General features: G+C 43.5%; 1 protein-coding gene across 1 annotated transcript; it reads right to left on the bottom strand.

Moving 5' to 3' along the window:
* Window positions 1-15238: 15238 nt before the first annotated feature.
* On the bottom strand, window positions 15239-19293 carry LOC137431720 (permeability factor 2). Its single transcript, XM_068123350.2, has 4 exons — window positions 18886-19293; window positions 18282-18399; window positions 16950-17041; window positions 15239-16079 (listed from the first exon to the last, which is right to left on the bottom strand). Exons 1-4 carry the CDS (start codon window positions 18959-18961, stop codon window positions 16072-16074), a joined length of 294 nt encoding a protein of 97 aa, XP_067979451.2. The 5' UTR covers window positions 18962-19293; the 3' UTR covers window positions 15239-16071.
* Window positions 19294-19344: the final 51 nt, after the last annotated feature.

Here is a 19344-nt window from a genome sequence, read left to right as displayed (position 1 = left end):
AATCGTGCTTTTGTATCTTTTAGGGTTCTTTCATTACCTGCATATTCGAATACAGCATGTATCATTTCTATCAACCACCATCCTGTGTCTTGCTTAATTCTTCCCGCATCACATTATTTCAGTGCTGTTTTGAGGTAAGAAAGAAGCGCTGTTAATGTCACTTCTGATATGTCGTCGATGGATCAAATCAACAATTCATAAAGCACTAGAACGGCAATCAGTAAAGAGCATACCTCCGCCTGGTTGGCCATATCACTCAATGGTGAAGTATCACTTAAAAATTATACTAGTTGGATCCGGATCTTCACCAAAATGGAATCGATTCTTCCTTGTCATACACATAACCTGTCCAACAAGTTTCGTCCAAATCCATCCATAACTTTTTGAGATATCCTGCAACGTATCGTTTTTGGCACTATCTCTCAATGGTGAAGAATCACTTAAAAATTAAATAATTCTCATATCCGAATCCATATTCAGATATTCACCAAAATCGAAGCTGTTTGTCCTTGTCAGACACCCAACTGGTCCACTGAGTTTCGTCCAAATCCGTCCACAACTTTTTGAGATATTTTGTTCACAAACGGACAGACAAACGGACAAACAGACAGACAGGGGTGAAACATAACCTCCTTCCACCTTTGGTGGCAGAGGTAAAAAGTATCAAATATGTTTTTTGGCAAGATACAGTCTCGATACAGTATTAGACACAGGCGGATTTTGGGTTGGTGGGAGGGCAGAGGGGGAAATACCCCCACCTTAATTTTTTTCAGTAGTTTCCAATTAAGATAAAACATCCTGTATTTAAACGTGAGTGACAAGAATGAACGTAAACTGTATTTGTGATTTATTTGTGATTTCACGTACACTGTAACTACACTAACAAACGGTAATTTTGGAAGTCAGACCAAGTAGACTGGGAGCCCAGTGGCTAGCCTAGCAGGAAAGTTAACCAATTTTCATGTATATTGCAATGGTCCTGGTGCATGTCCATGTAAGGAAATGGATGTCTGCCGGGCACATTCTGGTGAGTATGGTCAGAAGGGTCATGAGAAAGGGACCCCAAAATTGAGCTAGATCAGCTTTGTGAGTTAACCTGATGAAACCTACTGGAAAATGTTCGGCGTTGTCCCGGGTATCATGAATGGCCACTGCCAGACATTTTCATTGGTGGGGTGTGCCTGCCAGACTTACATAACCAGTACTCCAAAATTGAGCTCGATCAGCTCTGTGAGTTAACCCGGTGAAACCTCCTGGAAAATGTTCGGCATAGTCCCAGATATCATGAATGACCACTGCCAGACATTTTCAGTGGTGGGTTGTGCCTGCCAGATGCCCCCGAATGCCCCCAACCCCAAAATTGAGCTAGATCAGCCCACGAGTTAACCCGGTGAAACCTACTGGAAAATGTTCGGCATAGTCCAAGGTATCATGAATGGCCACTGCCAGACATTTTCAGTGGTGGGGTGTGCCCGCCAGATGCCCCCCGAATGCCCCCACCTCCAAAATTGAGCTATATCAGCTCGTAAGTTAACCCCGGTGAAACCTACAGGAAATAGTTCGGCATAGTCCAAGGTATCATGAATGGCCACTGCCAGACATTTTCAGGATTGGGGTGTGCCCGCCAGACACCCCCGAATGCCCTCCCCTCCTCCATTGAGCTAGACGGAATTCTGACAATGCAATGCGCCGGTGGTCTATGACTATGACACAGCGGGCTATGGCAGTCACCGAGCTAAGAACATTCGCCGGGCTTGAACTGGAGGAAAATGCAACAGCTCAATGCCATCCCTCAAGAATGAAAAGGGACTATAGTCAGATGGCTGCGATGAGTGCAAAGATTGACGAATTCTGCAATCCGTTCACAGATGATGCTCCAACTTCCTTGGTGAATGTTGCAACCGGTCAAGTAGCATCTAAGGCTACCAAAGCATATCTACTCAATACGCTGAAAAGGGGTCAGGATGAAAGTGAGAAATTTCAAGATGAATGGGGCAGCAACAGCAGTCGATTTCTTGAACCTGTGAAATGCACGCATGTGCAGAACATCGCTGCTCAGAACGTGAAGAACAAAACTATGCTACCCGCCTCACAGAAAGCCAAGACAAATGCTGAGAGCCTGAGGGATATGTTTGTACGTATGATCGTAGTCGTTGCAGAGAAGACAACATTTGACCATCGGAAGGTTCTCTCTTACCCAATCACCACGTACATGCGAGAAACTGAGTCACTCGCACACTGTGATGGGGCGCATGTGAAAACCGAAAAATCAGCATTGCTGAAAAAGCTCGAGTCCCTCCAGACGGAAACATTCACAGAAACCGAGTAACCGAGGAGTTATGTACAGGTCTATGACGGAGGACTTCTTCTCCATTCCGTCCTCTCGCAACAAAACATGGGAGCATCATATGCATCAATTGCTCGGACCATGCTGTCAGTGGTATGTTCAGGGAGGGCCAGTGAAGCACATGTTTGTCTCGACAAGTACGTGGAGAACTCCATAAAGGACAGTGAGAGAAAGTTGTGGGGTGCAGTTGACTCAGTATATGTAATAACCGGGCCAGATCAGACAATCAGACAGAGCGGGCAAAAACTTCTCACCAATAGAGTATTCAAGAATGAACTCACCAAGTTTCTCTTGAAAGAGTGGGGTAAAGATCATTACTGGAATATCTTTGGTGGAAACACCTTGGTTGCTTCTTACGGTGGCGAATGCTTCCAGTACATCCCCGAGGAGCACCATCTTATTACTGTAACCAGCCCAGCACACCTCCAAGGCGACCATGAAGAGGCCGATACGCTGATTGCTTTCCATATCGCAAATATTACAGCAGGGAATGTCATGGTGAGGGCATCCGACACCGATGTCTTAGTGATACTGATTGGTGCCCTTGGACAGCAACGCATAGAAGTCCGGTCGATGGCCAACATCATCATGGACTGCGGGATGGGAAACAGCAGGAGGTATATCAACGTGACCAACATTGCTGACGTCCTTGAAGAGCGCAAACCTGGACTTCCCAGAGCACTGCCCGGATACCATGCCTTCACTGGATGAGACTTCACCTCGGCCTTTTACAAGTCGGCACAAGATATTTGCGTTTCAATAAAATGTTTCTATCAAAGTAAAATCATTGGAGCAGTGGTTGAATGGTTACATTTGGAATTTGTACTTGATTTTTCAGGAAAGGCAAAAGTAAACCCCTCGACCTCGTAGAGAAGGACAAAACTGGCTGCTACGTCAACCTCTTCATCAGTATGGGTGAGGTGGATGGTAGTGTTGATCCGGATGTCATATCAGAGTTTGTCTGCCGCATGTACGGACAAAGCAAGACTCGAGTTGTCAATGAAGCACGATACAACAAACTGATGCAAATGACTGGCAAAGTTGATCAGGTAATTAAGGCACGAGAAACTGAGAATACGATCATCATTATAAAATCTGAATACCTTACAACAGGTCTAATCATGCCTTTCATTGACTTTCAGGAGAATCCACTGGCAAACATCAAACGGATCGACTGTGCCCTGCTGCCACCTTCTCGTCGGACCCTCGACATGAAGATTCGACGAACGCAGAATGTAACAGCATTGTGGACACATGCCGTGACAGCATCTCCTGGGGACGGTTTGTCACCAACCGATTATGGATGGTCTGTGAATGACATCCTGAAGCCAACCTGGTTTGAAGGGCCAGCCATACCAGGCAGGTTGTTTGCGAATGGCAGTAACAATGCAGAGGACATGGAGGTCGAAGGTTACAGCGAGTCGGAGTTGGAAGTGGAAAGTATTGATGGATTATTGAGAGATTGAGATGGCGAAGCATGGAGTGACGACTCAGAATCAGAGAAGGAAGATGAGGATAATCAGAGAAGGAAGATGAGGATTACTGATAGGAGACCACTCTGGAGAATTTGAAATTTGTTTGAATGAATGGCTGACATCTGCTCGTGGTCATTCATATGGGCTCTACAGTACCGTATTATGCTGAACATTTTTCAGTCACTTTCATGGGGATTGGTAACTCATGAGCTCAGATCTAGTTCTGTATTTTGGAGTTGGGGAGGGGGTTCCGGGTGTCTGGTAGGCATACTCCACCACAGAAAATGTCCAATGGCCATTCTTTCTTTTCTTTTTTTCTTTGCCTCATTCGAGGGACTTTATTGTTTCATCATATGATAATCACATTACAAAACATAAATGTACAGACAAATCAAATCAAACTCTGTACCGCAGCATATCAAACAATCTTTCTGCCTGGCTTCTGTCATTTCTTTTGTTTGGTTTATCTGTTGAAATAAAATATCAGTTCAGATTTCAACTCGTGCAAAAGAGCTATGGCATGTGTTTTAGTACCAAGGCTCATCGTTGTGTTTTAGTACCACAGCTCATCGATGTTGCCAAAGATTAAATACATCAGGTTCTATCTTATTTTGCTGTGTTTTTCTCTGCAATCAATGAGTAGAAGTGTTTTGTTTTGATGTTTAAAATATTGATAGCATCTCCAGTTGACATTTCTATCAACTGTTCCCCTAAATAATCCATACATGTTTCAGCAGTACGCAATTTATCCAAACATAATATCGGAAACGCTTTCTTTAATTTTACGAACTTAAAGGGAAATAATAGTTTCGGCAACGTATTACATTTAACAGATAACGTCAGCGTCATTACAATACCCACTACAAAATGACGTGTTATACCTTACAAATCCCTGCTTTTCCCATGACATGAAATAAAACATCTGATTTTCAAAAGTTATGTTGCTGTTATTCCATAGTATTTTATTCTCAATTTTATTCTCATCAGGTTAACTCACAAGCTGATCTCGCTCAATTTTGGGGTGGTGACATGCGTGGGTGTCTGGCGGGCACACCCCACCACTGAAAATATCTGGCAGTGGTCATTCATGATATCTGGGACGATGCCGAACATTTTCCACTCGGCTTCACCGGGTTAGCTCACGGGCTGATCTAGCTCAATTTTGGAGTACCAGTTATGTAAGTCTGGCAGGCACACCCCACCACTGAAAATGTCTGGCAGTGGTCATTCATTATATCTGGGACTATGCCGAACATTTTCCAGTAGGTTTCATCAGGTTAACTCAGAGCTGATCTAGCTCAATTATGGGGTCCCTTTCTACTGGCCCTTCTGACCACACCCACCACAATGTGCCCGGCAGACATCCATTTCCTTACATGGACATGTACATGGACCATTCCTATATACATGAAAATTGGTTAACTTTCCAGCTAGGCTTACCCCCCTGGGCTCCCGGACTAGAGCTACCCATTATTAATATTAAGCGATTGCCCCACCCCACAAATAGAGATGTCAAACTACGCCTATGGTATTAGACATCTGAATACAGACACTTTGGTGCACGTGTACAGGAAGTTGTGTATTTTTACAGCGTAACCCGTAGGGCAATGCTGTCTGGAACAGCATTTGGCTCTCCGTCCGGTGTATGTATGTATTATGTCCCTTACAAACGTTCACCAATCAGAGCCGAGAATCTGGTCACATGACAGGGGAACGTGTTTAGTTACCATTACAGTTGCATATTTTACTAAAGGGAAATATTATAACCTTATGTGGAACATTTTGGGGTCCCAATGGGTGTCGTAAGGTAGGTAGGAGGTTTCAGAAATTCCTCAATACAATTATGATTTTGAAATGTGATCGACACGGACCTTGCTCCTGAATCCTGAAATGAGCAGATGACGACGATTTGCTGGTTTGATATCTCAATACAATAATAATTTAACATTATATTTTGATATATTAATATTCATTTATGATTGGAATGATGAATGATGCTGCTTGGAATGGCAATATAAAGATATTGAGTTTAAAGTAGAATGAGGAAATGACAACAGGGTTTCCATCCAGGACATTCACGGATTCACTATTTGCAGTTTCGCCATTGGCAGGATATATTTTGCCATTGACTGGAACATTCAAACTGGGTACGTTTTTTGTCCAAGTCCTTCACCAACTGGCTGTCAATACCTGACATTCGACTGAAGGTGGCACAGGAATGTGTAATTTATTGGTTCATCGTTTGTCATTCGCCGTTTTTTTAAAACCCAAGTCATTCACGAACTGGCTGTCCATGCCTGAAGTCAAAAAGTTTAATATTTACTATATTTGATAACTGGTAACTAGTATCCCCACCCAAGTTATACTATCCTCTTCAACTAAAGTATCAAACAAGCTCTGCTATGCTGTTGTTAGACATTCAGTCTTGTTTTAAAAATAACAATAAACAAGTACAGATACATTTAAAGTACACCGCCCCCATGCCAAATAATTAAATATCCTCCAGCGCGGCATTGCCGGGGCGCCTCTGGCACCTGGCGCCCGGCAATAATGCCGTGCAGCTCATAGAGACTGTATTGGGAGGGAGAGGTACACAATAACTGATTCATTAATTGCATAATTAAAATCAATAAATAATAATCATAAAATATTTTCTTAATCAATTGGCTAATAGCATACGTAAATCACCAGTGCTTCATCCGAAGCTGTAACTTTTTGAAAATTAATTAAATAACCCATTAATCAAAAAAACCAAAATTAATTGATTAATCAATAAATAAGTAATCGATTAATTGATTAATCAAAAATATATTTTATAGCCACATCACTTGGTCACTGTCGTGTCCAAATATTAGCTTCCGAGCTCAAAAGATGCCTAAGATATTGCCCAGATGAGAGAAAAAAAAAAAAAAATGATTAATAATGAAAATAAATAAATCATAATCATAAAATAATTAAATAATTAATCAAATTGGCTAATAGAATACCTAAACCACCACCGTTTCTTCCAAATCTGTAACTTTAAAATAATTAATTAATTAAATAATTAATCGATTAATTGATTAATCCATAAATCAAAAATAGCATTTACAGCCAAATCACTTCGTCATTGTCATGTCCAAATATTAGCTTCCTAGCTCAAAAGATGCCTGATATAATGCCCAGAAGAGAAAGGAAATAAATTAATACTTAATTAATCGATAAATAATTAAGTAACTAATCAAATAATTGATTAATCAAAAATATATATATACATATAATTGCTGCCAAAACACTTGCTCACTATTGTGCAGAAATTTGAGCTTCCTAGCTCAAAGGATGGCTGTAGTTAGGCAGTTAAGAGGAAGCATCGTTCATTTTTTCAGGAAAGCACCAAATTTGGCACAGATGTAGTATGGACCTATACAATTGTTTTCCTGAGGGGCACCCAAAAATTCAGAAAATTCAAAAAATCCAAAAAAATGTCCTGGATGCCATGAAAAAGGGGAGAAAACGGGTATTGATTCGGACTGTAGATTCTGATATTGTGGTCTTGGCAATAGCACACTACTTTACCTACCAGTCACATGGTGTGGAGGAACTCTGGATTGCCATTGGCACTGGTAAAAGCTACCGCTACCTTGCCATCCATAAAATTGCCACCGGCCTTGGCCACAGGAAGTCTGAGTCTTTGCCATTATTTCATGCCTTCACTGGCTGCGACACAGTGTCATTTTTTGCCCAAATTGGGAAAAAGACAGCCTGGAAGGCTTGGGAGGCATACCCCAGCATCACGCAGACCTTTCATGCTCTTGCTTATAGGCCATCTGTGGACGCTATTACTATGGAACTACAGAGCATAGAAAGATATGTTGCCATCCTCTATGACCGGACTACCGAGATAAAGACAGTGAATGACATGCGCCGAAACTTGTTCACGAAGAAGGCAAGAACAATTGATCACATTCCCCCAACAGCAGACGCCTTCGAACAACACCTAAAACGTGCATGTTTTCAGGCTGGACACGTATGGAGTCAGGCACTTGTGCCCTACCCAGAACTTCCATCACCAGCTGATTGGGGCTGGATGAAAACAGGGACTTCTTGGACACCAATTTGGACCACAATACCACTGATACAGGAGGCATGTTCAGAGCTTACAAGCTGCCATTGTAAGTCGGCCTGTAAAGGCAACTGTAAATGCTCCAGGGCAAATCTGCCCTGCACATCACTGTGTGACTGCGATGGACAGTGCTTGTAGTACTACGCGTCTGTGCGAGAGCCTCCACCTTTCAAGTGCCCACAATATTTTAAGTTAAAACTGCAACTGTGTGTAACTTTGATTAATTAATACCATTCCATTGTTATCAGAGACCAATAAAACAATGTGTATCACTTGGAATTGAAATTTTACCTAAAATACTATGAGAGATTCAAGGAAAATGGAAACACCATGGTGGCCATCTTGAAATTAAAGATGATGGATGCCACTCTATATGCAATTGATCCCATTGGATTCAGAGACCATGAAAACATGGGGTAAGACACTGGAACTGTGGTGTTATCGCTCATCGTATAGAAGTTATTGAGGGAAATAGGTCACAGAGGGCGGTCATGTTGAAATTCATCATGGATTCATCATCATGCACCAGGGGTTCTGAATTTTTGGGCGCCCCTCAGGAAAACAATTGTATAGGTCCATACTACATCTGTGCCAAATCTGGTGCTTTCCTGAAAAAATGAACGATACGCCATATTTTTCGGTCTTAACTGCCTAAGTATGAGATATCGCCCGGACAAACAAACAATCAAACAAACAAACAAACAAACAAGACCAGATCAGCAACAGTAAAGCACAACATAAGGGTCTTGAACAGACCAGGCAGCCGGTGATCCTAATCTGTAAAACAGTGATTAAATCAACCTGTCTATGAACCACAAGTACATAGTTGCTCTGGTTATGGTTGTGATCATGTGCTGCACATTTAGTGAGGGTAATTCCACAACTGAGCTCTGTTTCCATAACAATCCAGTTCTTGGTGGTCACAAAAGTATCTAAAATTCCTAAACTAGCTAGCCTAAACAAGTTGTTGTATGCTTATCAATATCATTGGTCATGTTGGTAGTGTATGGTGAACTAAGTCTGGGGGAGTGATGGAGATTGATCATGTGTCTAAGGTCTGCCAGACCATGGAAGCTAGCCGCTTGTTAAGGAAAGCTGCGCAGATGACTGGTATTGATATTGTTGTGTTCCTCGCGATTTAAAAACCGAACAAGGAAACAGATTAACCGAGCAAGCTTAAACTCCGAAGGCATTCAGTTCAAATATGGCAGAGTTCATACCCGTGGGGTAGGGAGGGAGGCTGGTGAGGAGGATGCTGAAGTTCCTTACCTCACGGTTCCGACAGCAGCCTTAAAACATGTAGAGATTAAATCAAGCGAGAACCGAATTCAATGTACAAAAATAAACGATTTATTATACGGATGCCGATAATACAAAATAAAACGCGCCGGTATAATCCCTCTAACTGGAGCGCTCCTATAAAAGACACAATGACACATACACGTACAGATGGGGAGGATATATGAAAAATAAACGTTGTGTGTTTCTGCGTGGTGCGTCTTACTTATCTGTCTGCAATGTGTGTCCTCGTGAAGGATGGTCTGGGATCGAGCGCGTTCATCCGATGCAGTGCTGGTGTTGGCGGGAACTGCCTGGTCGTTGGCGCGGAGCGGCCTGGTCATTGGTGCGGAGCGGCCTGGTCGTTGGCACGGAGCGGCCTGGTCGTTGGCGCGGAGCGGCCTGGTCGTTGGCGCGGAGCGGCCTGGTCGTTGGCGCGGAGCGGCCTCGTCGTTGGAGCGGCCTGGTCGTTGGCGCGGAGCGGCCTGGTCGTTGGCGCGGAGCGGCCTGGTCGTTGGCGCGGAGCGGCCCTCGGCGCCCACGCGATCGCTCGTCAGCGCTCCAACCGCAAGCCTCGCTCGTCGTTCGTATGTGAACGCAGGGCAAGAGAATCGTCGGCGCTGGTCTCTCCACCAACTTTCGAACTCCTCGTTCCTCCACCAAAGTCCGAAGCAAGAGAAGGTCCAGCGCAGAGGACTGTCCAATGCAAGAGGGCAAAGGGAAGAGAGAGAAATGCCAGCAAGCGAGAGGTGTTACTCACCGTCACGTGATGCCAGTCCTCCTCCCGATTCTTCCGATCGCGTTGGTGTCCTCTCATTGGCCGAATGCTTTTTTCCCCTTCGTGTCATGCCATTGGTCGGTGGCCAATCAGTGTGTCGCTCCTTCCACCAATCACGGGGAAGCTTTCTGCCCCTCCCCCGACCAATCACACATCCTTCCCTACTCTCCAATCAGTGACCTGCTCTTACTCGCCCCTCCCCCCCTGTCAATCAAGAGTCATTCTGGGCGTGGCTAATGCCTGCCCGAGCTCAATGTTTCCTTGCCATGGTGTACCAGTGCGCAGCCGCTTGCTGTCTGCTCTTGGTGTCAGTTTTATCGTCTTGTGGCGGAGGGGGATTTAATTAATGTAGTGCTCTATTGTGCCTAGCTAATGTATGTGATGTGTTGCCATAAGAGACACCGGAATGATCACAGAGGTTTGACAAACGTGGGAATTAGCATGGACCCTATAACTATTTAACATGCCCCATTCCTTGTAATGGGGACGAAGATACACCTTAATCCGAACAAACCACCTACACAGAACTTATTACAGGTGAGGTTCACTATCACGACAATCGAAGCACCTACATATGCAGATCTACCTGGATCTATATATGCCCTACCCAACTGACATAACAATATTTTCCTTTTTTAAATAATTATATATTTTGTAACTACTTAGCAGGATCACTGAGTGTATTGGAAAGAAAATCATTGCCTGCATAAACATCATAAGTGCTTGCTGTTTTGCCTTTCAGGTCATAACATGAATTATCAACAACAACAACAAAATCATGAGCTAACTCGAAGGTATTCATAGAATACTTACGCTGCGCAGTCAACTAGTTGTGAGCCAACTCTTCTATTTTTGAACGTTTCTTTTTTTTGGATCCAATATGGCTGCCAGACCACATGAGCGATGACGTCATCAATTTATATTCTCTAAGTCTAAATAATTGTTGCATAGATCATGCTCAATACATTTCAAACTGATCAGACTAAGCGTTGTCCCTGTCAAATTATGACGCCATAATTATGGCCCCAATGACGTCATCTTTAACAACACCTATTCTGCATATGGAGTTATTTACAATGAGCCACATTTCAATTTTTAAAATGCTGACACGGCACACACTTTACTTTACTGCAATGCAGACACAAATGTTATATTTTCGTCAAAAATCATCAGAATTTCGCCAAATCTGTTTTGGTTGTGTGTTAATACACCTCAGCGATTTACAACTCTGAAATCAGAATTTTATTTGAGGTCAAAATGACCCGGTGAGGTCGCTCCGTACTTTGCCTGGTCATCATGTGCAGTGTGATAATTAACTCAGGTCAGTCTCTTGACTGCCACTGGTAACATGTAACCCAGTGCTACCTGTCGCATGGTCGGGAAGTCGGCGACTAAACTGGCTACCCTCACTGGCTCGCCAGTGGGGAGGGTGACTGTGACACCCCGCAGGACTAAAAACAATACCTGTCAAAGGGCGGATGAGCTCCCTCTGAGAGCCAACGGCCATCCAGTAAGGAGATTGTGTCTCCAAAAAAACACTCATCCTGTTGGACCGCTTCCCTAGGTAGTAGGTTGAAGGCAGCAACCGTTCAGAGTGGTACTACCGTTCGGACTTAGGAGCGTTAAAGTGGTGCCCGGAACCATCTTACACTCTCCATCTCAGGACTGCTGAATTTTCTTTCTGTCTCACTCAAACTATAGCTACCAGGCGAGCTTCAATCTCTTTCTCACAAACAAACATCATATATTTTTAATCATACACTTTTCTTCCCTTCTATTTAAGGCCTGGCCTCGATGAGGGCTACATAGTCCGTGCCTGGAGCCTCCAACATAAAAAAAATAAAAAAGATTCCATGCTCAATCCAGAATACTCTTCTTCTTCACGCAATAACAACTTTTAGCTTCCAGACCATACATCCAATCATCTTGAAATTTTGCACACTTGTTACACTTCATTACCTCTGCTGTAATATAAAGTTTCACGTCGATCAATGAAGCGGTTCAAGAGTTAGAAATTTTTAAATATTTTCGTTTAATTATTTATATCTGCCAAACCACATCACCTATCGCAGATTCCAAAAGGTCAATTAGGTCGACTGATATTCTGAACACATCTGTGAAGGTTCCCCTCGATATGATCCAAAATGAGGGAGGAGCTACGTTTTACTAGTTTATGCTTAAAAACGTCATAACTCCAAAACCATGTGAAGCATGACGTCATACTCGCTGACTTTTTTGTTTGTAATGGGTATGCGATGCTGCCTGCAAAGTTTGGCCTCGATCTGTTGTCTTTTTGGAGAAAATTGGATTTTAGTGGTTTTTCAATCTTTCCTCTCAAAAAAATATGGCGGCCGAACCACGTGACCTACGACGTCATTATAATTTTATTTCTGCATCAACTTATACCGAGAAGATGCTCAAGAAATTTCATCCTGATCGGATAAAGTTTTTATACTTGTCAAATTATGACGTCATAACGGCGGCACCTATGACGTCATCATTCACATATGTTATTCCGCATGGAGAGTTCTTTGCAATGACACCTGTCTCAATTATTTCTGTGCAGCGGTTTGTGAGATATAGAGGTGCAAAATTTTTGTTTTTCCCAAGATGGCACCCATACCACGTGGCCTGTGACGTCATCATATTCACTAAAATATTCTACAGAAGGAGGCCCTCATATGGTGAAAATTTCATGTCAATTGGACCAACGGTTGCCGAGAAAATGAATTTTTTAAAATGCAGATGCACGTACGACGTACGGACGGACCCGAATGCTGAACCCTGCCTTTCACTTCGCGAACGCAAGGTAAAAAGTGAAGTGTGAGAACAGGCAGTGTTCTTGTGTAGCACACAGTATGCATTGCACTAACCTCTGCAGTTTAGCTTATGCACAGATACACACCGTACTCGGTGCACGCACGTGTGTGGGGCTTATGCACAGATACACACCGTACTCGGTACACGCATATGTGTCGTGCTTATGCACAGATACATACTGTACTCAGTGCATGCACATGTGTGGTGCTTATGCAGAGATACACACCGTACTCGGTACACGCATGTATTTCGTGCTTATGCACAGATACACACCGTACTCAGTGCACGCACATGCGTGGTGCTTATGCACAGATACACACCGTACTCAGTGCACGCACATGTGTCGTGCTTATGCACAGATACATACCGAACTCAGGGCACGCATATGTGTCGTGCTGATGCACAGATACACACCGTACTCAGTGCACGCACATGTGTGGTGCTTATGCAACAGATACACATCGTACTCAGTGCACACATATGTTTCATGCTTATGCACAGATGCACACCGTAATCAGTGCACGCACGTGTGTGGTGCTTATGCACAGATACACACCGTACTCAGTGCACGCACGTGTGGTGCTTATGCACAGATACACGCCGTACTCAGTGCATGCATATGTTTCGTGCTTATTCACAGATACACACCGTACTCAGTGCACGCACATGTGTGGTGCTTATGCACAGATACACACCGTACTCAGTGCATGCATATGTGTCGTGCTTATGCACAGATACATACCATACTCAGTGCATGCATATGTGTCGTGCTTATGCACAGATACACACCGTACTCAGTGCACGCACATGTGTGGTGCTTATGCACAGATACACACCATACTCAGTGCACGCATGTGTCGTGCTTATGCACAGATGCACACCGTACTCAGTGCACGCATGTGTCGTGCTTATGCACAGATACACACCGTACTCAGTGCACACATATGTGTTGTGCTTTTGCACGGATACACACCGTACACAGTGCACACACATGTGTGGTGCTTATGCACATATACACACCATACTCAGTGCACGCACCTGTGACGTGCTTATGCACAGATACACACCGTACTCAGTGCACGCACATGTGTCGTGCTTATGCACAGATACACACTGTACTCAGTGCACGCACGTGTGGTGCTTATGCACAGATACACACCGTACTCAGTGCACGCACATGTGTCGTGCTTGTGCACAGATACACACTGTACTCGGTGCACGCACGTGTGTGGTGCTTATGCACAGATACACCCCATACTCAGTGCACGCACATGTGTGGTGCTTATGCACAGATACACACCGTACTCAGTCCACGCATATGTGTGGTGCGTATGCACAAATACACACCGTACTCAGTGCACGCACGTGTGTTGTGCTTATGCACAGATACACACCATACTCAGTGCACGCACGTGTGGTGCTTATGCAAAGGGTACACACCGTACTCAGTGCACGCACGTGTCGTGCTTATGCACAGATACATACCGTACTCAGTGCACACATATGTGTCGTGCTTTTGCACAGATACACACCATACTAAGTGCACACACGTGTGGTGCTTATGCACATATACACACCATACTCGGTGCACGCACATGTGACGTGCTTATGCATAGATATATACCACACTCAGTGCACGCACATGTGTCGTGCTTATGCACAGATACACACCGTACTCAGTGCACGCACATGTGGTGCTTATGCACAGATACACACCGTACTCAGTGCACGCACATGTGTGGTGCTTATGCACAGATACACACTGTACTCAGTGCATGCACATGTGTGGTGCTTATGCACAGATACACACCATACTCAGTGCACCCACATGTGACGTGCTTATGCATAGATATATACCGCACTCAGTGCACGCACATGTGTCGTGCTTATGCACAGATACACACCGTACTCAGTGCATGCACGTGTGGTGCTTATGCACAGATATACACCGTACTCAGTGCACGCACATGTGTGGTGCTTATGCACAGATACACACTGTACTCGGTGCACGCACATGTGTGGTGCTTATGCGCAGATACACACCATACTCAGTGCACCCACATGTGTCGTGCTTATGCACAGATACACACCGTACTCAGTGCACGCATATGTGTCGTGTATCACCAATTGCTGCCAGTTTGTCCATGGTGCTGTCAATGTTTCTGGCGCAGTAAGTCTGTCGTTTGTTCGTAGATTTCTCCATAAATGTGCAACTTTTGTCAAAAAGAACATTTAGATTGTTATAATCGTGATTGTTAGCATAATTGTAAGCTGTGTATTTAGTAGTGCCTCGAACCTAGTGAAGGAAACTCGAAAACTAAGCCATTTTCGAGTGCTCGTCCCACGGCCTATGTGTGTGTACTGTATAAAGTGAATTAATGGAAGCTCTAATAAAAATGTATATTTTGGATTGATATATAATCAGAAACACACACTCGTTGATTTTATGAGGAGTTTATTAAATAAATATGAAGAATGACCAAAGATAAAATACAAATGGGTGATTTTGAATGAAAAGTAAGCACGGTATTGCCTGAAATATTATGTAAATAGTTAACTTTCCAAAATCATACCATTTCACTTGTGAGCTCTTTCTGCATCTCCGACGACGACGATATAGAAGAGCAATGTTGCTCCATATTGAATTAGGCTTTGCACATAATGAATGAATGAATGAATGATCGTTTTAAGGCCATTTTCCCCGCTAGAGCGGGGGTTGGCCTTGCGGGCCCCATGACAATCATGGTTCCATGTTTGAGGCAATGTTTTATGGCCGGATGCCCTTCCTGACGCCAACCCTTAGTCGCCTCTTTCGATGCGCAGGGATACGGTGTACCTACTCTAAACCGGGGTACACACCGGGATCATAATTTGCAGGGTATATCATTTGCAGGTATATCAAAGCATATAAATCATAATTTGCAGGGTATATCATTTGCAGGTATATCAAAGCATATAAATCATAATTTGCAGGGTAATAAACAAACAGCCAATATCCTGCCAGATATAAATACACGACTTCAGTTGGACATGTAAAAGTGCAGACCGTTCGTTCACATTAAAGGAAAATCTTGAAGGTGGTGAATAAATATTTTAGTTTAATCTGTTGGAAGAGGATAAAAAAGGGTTTATCTTGAATGGCTTTGTCCATGAATGACTTGTCCGCAAACATCTGAAATGGAAATATCCGATCCAGAATGCAATGGGACAATAATGCATTGCTCGGGGTAGAAGTGTGGACTCGATTGTAACTCTCATTGCTCACTGAAGCTCATTGACCTAGAAGGAAATTCAAGCAAAAGTCATGAAAACGATTATCAAAATTTTATTATATTTTTTATACTTTTTTTTAACAATCCTAATTATTCTCCACTTTGTTGTGGCGTAAGACAGGGAATGGTTTTAGCCAAAGACTTTCATGAACTGGCAGGCCAGGCCTGTTGTCCACCTGAAGGTGGGTTGGGGCTGGAATTTGTAATTTGTCCACCTGAAGGTGGGTTGGGGCTGGAATTTGTCATTTGTCCACCTGAAGGTGGGTTGGGGCTGGAATTTGTAATTTGTCCACCTGAAGGTGGGTTGGGGCTGGAATTTGTCATTTGTCTAGGGTGCTGGAGATAACTCGCCCATTCTTCACAAAAGATACCGTGGGATCTTTAACGTCCACCCAAGACCACTGCAGGCCGATGGGTCTTGTGGCTTAACGTCCATCCGATGGACGACGCACACATTTGTGCCTCCCCTGCATGCGAGTGAAACACTAGTTTATAGCTGGGCCAAAAGTCAAACTTAAAGGCAAGTGCGCATGCCTCCAAGTTTTCCTACCAGCCCATAATACCTTAAAAAAATTAATGACCTTAAAATTGCCTTTAAAATATCCACAGAATTTGTTAATTGGTCAGTCAAGATGTATGAGGTAGAGCACAGCTGTATGACAGTTTGCATGCAATCAGCTATAGCAGTTTTGCATGCAACAAAAAAGTTGAATACAACTTCCCATATTACTAAAACTATAAGGAAATTAGCTTCTTTTTTTTTCTTTTTTTAATGTATTTACTCAACTGCAGTATCTTGTTGAAAGACTGTCTGTCTATAATATACATTTTTCAGTAGGTTTGTCTTAATTCCCAATAAAATGTAAGTGACACACACCTTTTGTGAAAATGAACTTCATATATCTTTTCACCCATGGAGCATTTGTGTTCAGACAAACTTCGTTCGGATGAGGGATTTTCAGAGTGGCACTGTAAAATAATGTGAGATAAAAGTGTTAAAATATGTGAAAAGGTGAATTACTTCTTTATTAATTTATTAATCATTTCCATTGAAAGCCACCGTTTAGAGGCCATTTTTCCCCGCAAAGCGGGGGTTGGCCTTTTCGGGGACCGTGGTTGTTGTTGTTTTTCGATCCCCTTTTTGAAGCAATGATTTTACGGCCGGATGCCCTTCCTGCCGCCAATCCTGTTTGTCGCCTTTTACGACAAGCAGGAAATTACCAGTGAACTGGTACTCAATTAGCCGACCTCGGAAGGATGACAGGCTGAGTCAACCCCCCTGGCGTTAATTCAATGACAGGCTGAGTCAACCCCCCCTGGCGTTAATTCAATGACAGGCTGAGTCAACCCCCCTGGCGTTAATTCAGCGATCGACCGGGATTCGAACCCAGGATCCTTGGAAATCCTTAGCCGGCACCCTAGCCACTAGCCCAACACCAGGGACTAACCCTAACCCTAACCCTAACAAACGAATAAAACAGATTTCGTCAAATTCTGACTTTTTTAACTCGATCGCATTTGACACAGAGTTGTGAAAAGCTGAAGAAGAAGAAACCTCGCATTGGCTTCTCCAATGTGCATGAACTTCCATTGTTGGACGATATCTATCTATAATTCCAGTAATCTCTGTACGTCTGTACGTTTGTACGTCTGTACGTTTGTCTGTGACCGCTGTTTCTCGACAACCACGGGTCCGATATACTTTTAACTTGCCAGGTATATTGCTGGGGACCCGAGGATGTGCCTTTTCAAGGTTTCATATTAATCGGACAATTACTTACCGAGCTATGTCCAAAAAACGATTCAACCAATCAGAGAGCAGCGAACGATCGCGTGTGCCGAACGTGGAGGACACACTCTGCCTCGGATGGCACATTTGAGAGCGTATTCATTTATTTCACGTTTGCAAACTATGTTGGCGTTAAACTATGTTTTAAAACTAATAATAAAACTAATAAAAACGAATTTGCGATTCATTCGCTTTCCTGCGCGTTTGTGCACGCGATGGCGATTTCTTTACCAAACTCCGGAAGCCGTTCGCTTTGGACCAAACCATTGCATGTAAATAGAGGGGGGGGGATTGTCACCGTACTCGCAAGCCGTTCGCTTTGGACCAAACCATTTCATGTAAATAGAGGGGGGGGATATAATTTTAGATATAGATATAGTACGGGCAATGCCCTAGTTAGGTGAAATGCAGGTAACTTACATGACTTCGACCTTTCCACAACGATGACTCGGGGCAATAATTTTCACATTCCTCATAAGACGGCGAATACGAGGGTGCGATTCCGTCTCGATGCATCGACACCTCAACCTGGGAGTTGCTGAAAAGAAACGAAACATTTTAAAACAAATGTACTTACCAATGCAAAATACCAAGCAGTAAAGCACCATCATCAATGCACAGTACTCTTTCCTCAAAGCAGGGTGCTGCCGAAGCATTCTCTCGACATGTTATGCTAGGTGGTTTGCCATTGCCTTCTCGGCAGCGAGTCAGGACAGAAATTTGCAATTTGTTCAGGATGCCGGTGATAACTCGCCGACTCTTCATGAAAAACACTGTGGGATGTTTTAACATCGACATCCTTCCAATGGACGGTGCACGCACATTCGTGAACGAGCGTGCACCGTGAAACACCAGGACGGCAGTTTATAGCTGGGTCGAGATTCGAACCCAGGCTAGACAGTTCAGAGACGAGTGCACGGCATTGTATCGTTATCATGCCTCAGGTATACTAACAACTTAACGGTATCGTACAGCTCTAATCGGTAAACATAACGATTAATCGCTAACTCTCTGCACTACTCACCTTGCACAAATGTTGTAAGCAGAAGAGAAAGGCAGAGTATGAGAGAAAGGCTCATGGTCGCTGTTCTGTTGTCCATATCTTCAACGTTCCCTCTTCTTATTTCAAGGCCTTGCAGTGAAGCGGTGATCACTCTGTCCTGTGATCAAAGTCCGTGCTTTTATTGCCTACTGTGGATACAGTAATGCTCCTCCCAAAGACAGACGGTCTTCTTCATACAAAGGAGTGGTGGAAAATCCCCACAACATCGTCTGAGGAAGCCTTTAAAGATTTAAAGCTTTCAGATTAAATGTAAGTGTTCTGCTTTTTGTGGCTAACCACAAGTAAGCTCAAGTTAATAAATTACACCAATGGCTGCTCTGACGTCAATTTTATCAGATGCGATTGTATTTGCACAAAAAATTATTGGGAGGCTGGGAAGTATATCACAGGATTGTTACTGATCGCGGTTTAGATGTTACT

The sequence above is a fragment of the Myxine glutinosa genome, chromosome 7 (assembly GCF_964187855.1).
Source record: "Myxine glutinosa chromosome 7, kmMyxGlut1.1, whole genome shotgun sequence".
Lineage (NCBI taxonomy): Eukaryota > Metazoa > Chordata > Myxini > Myxiniformes > Myxinidae > Myxine > Myxine glutinosa.
Note: the sequence above shows the minus strand (reverse complement) of the source record. Positions and strands in the feature narration are given on the sequence as shown.

Bases quoted from the DNA above. Each gene is read 5' to 3' on its own strand.
- LOC137431720 (XM_068123350.2), bottom strand. From the start codon at position 18,961: ATGGACAACAGAACAGCGACCATGAGCCTTTCTCTCATACTCTGCCTT. The intron at 18,400-18,885 runs GTGAGTAGTGCA...GTTTCTTTTCAG, and splicing joins GCTTACAACATTTGTGCAAG to CAACTCCCAGGTTGAGGTGT. The intron at 17,042-18,281 runs GTAAGTTACCTG...ATTATTTTACAG, and splicing joins TGTGGAAAGGTCGAAGTCAT to TGCCACTCTGAAAATCCCTC.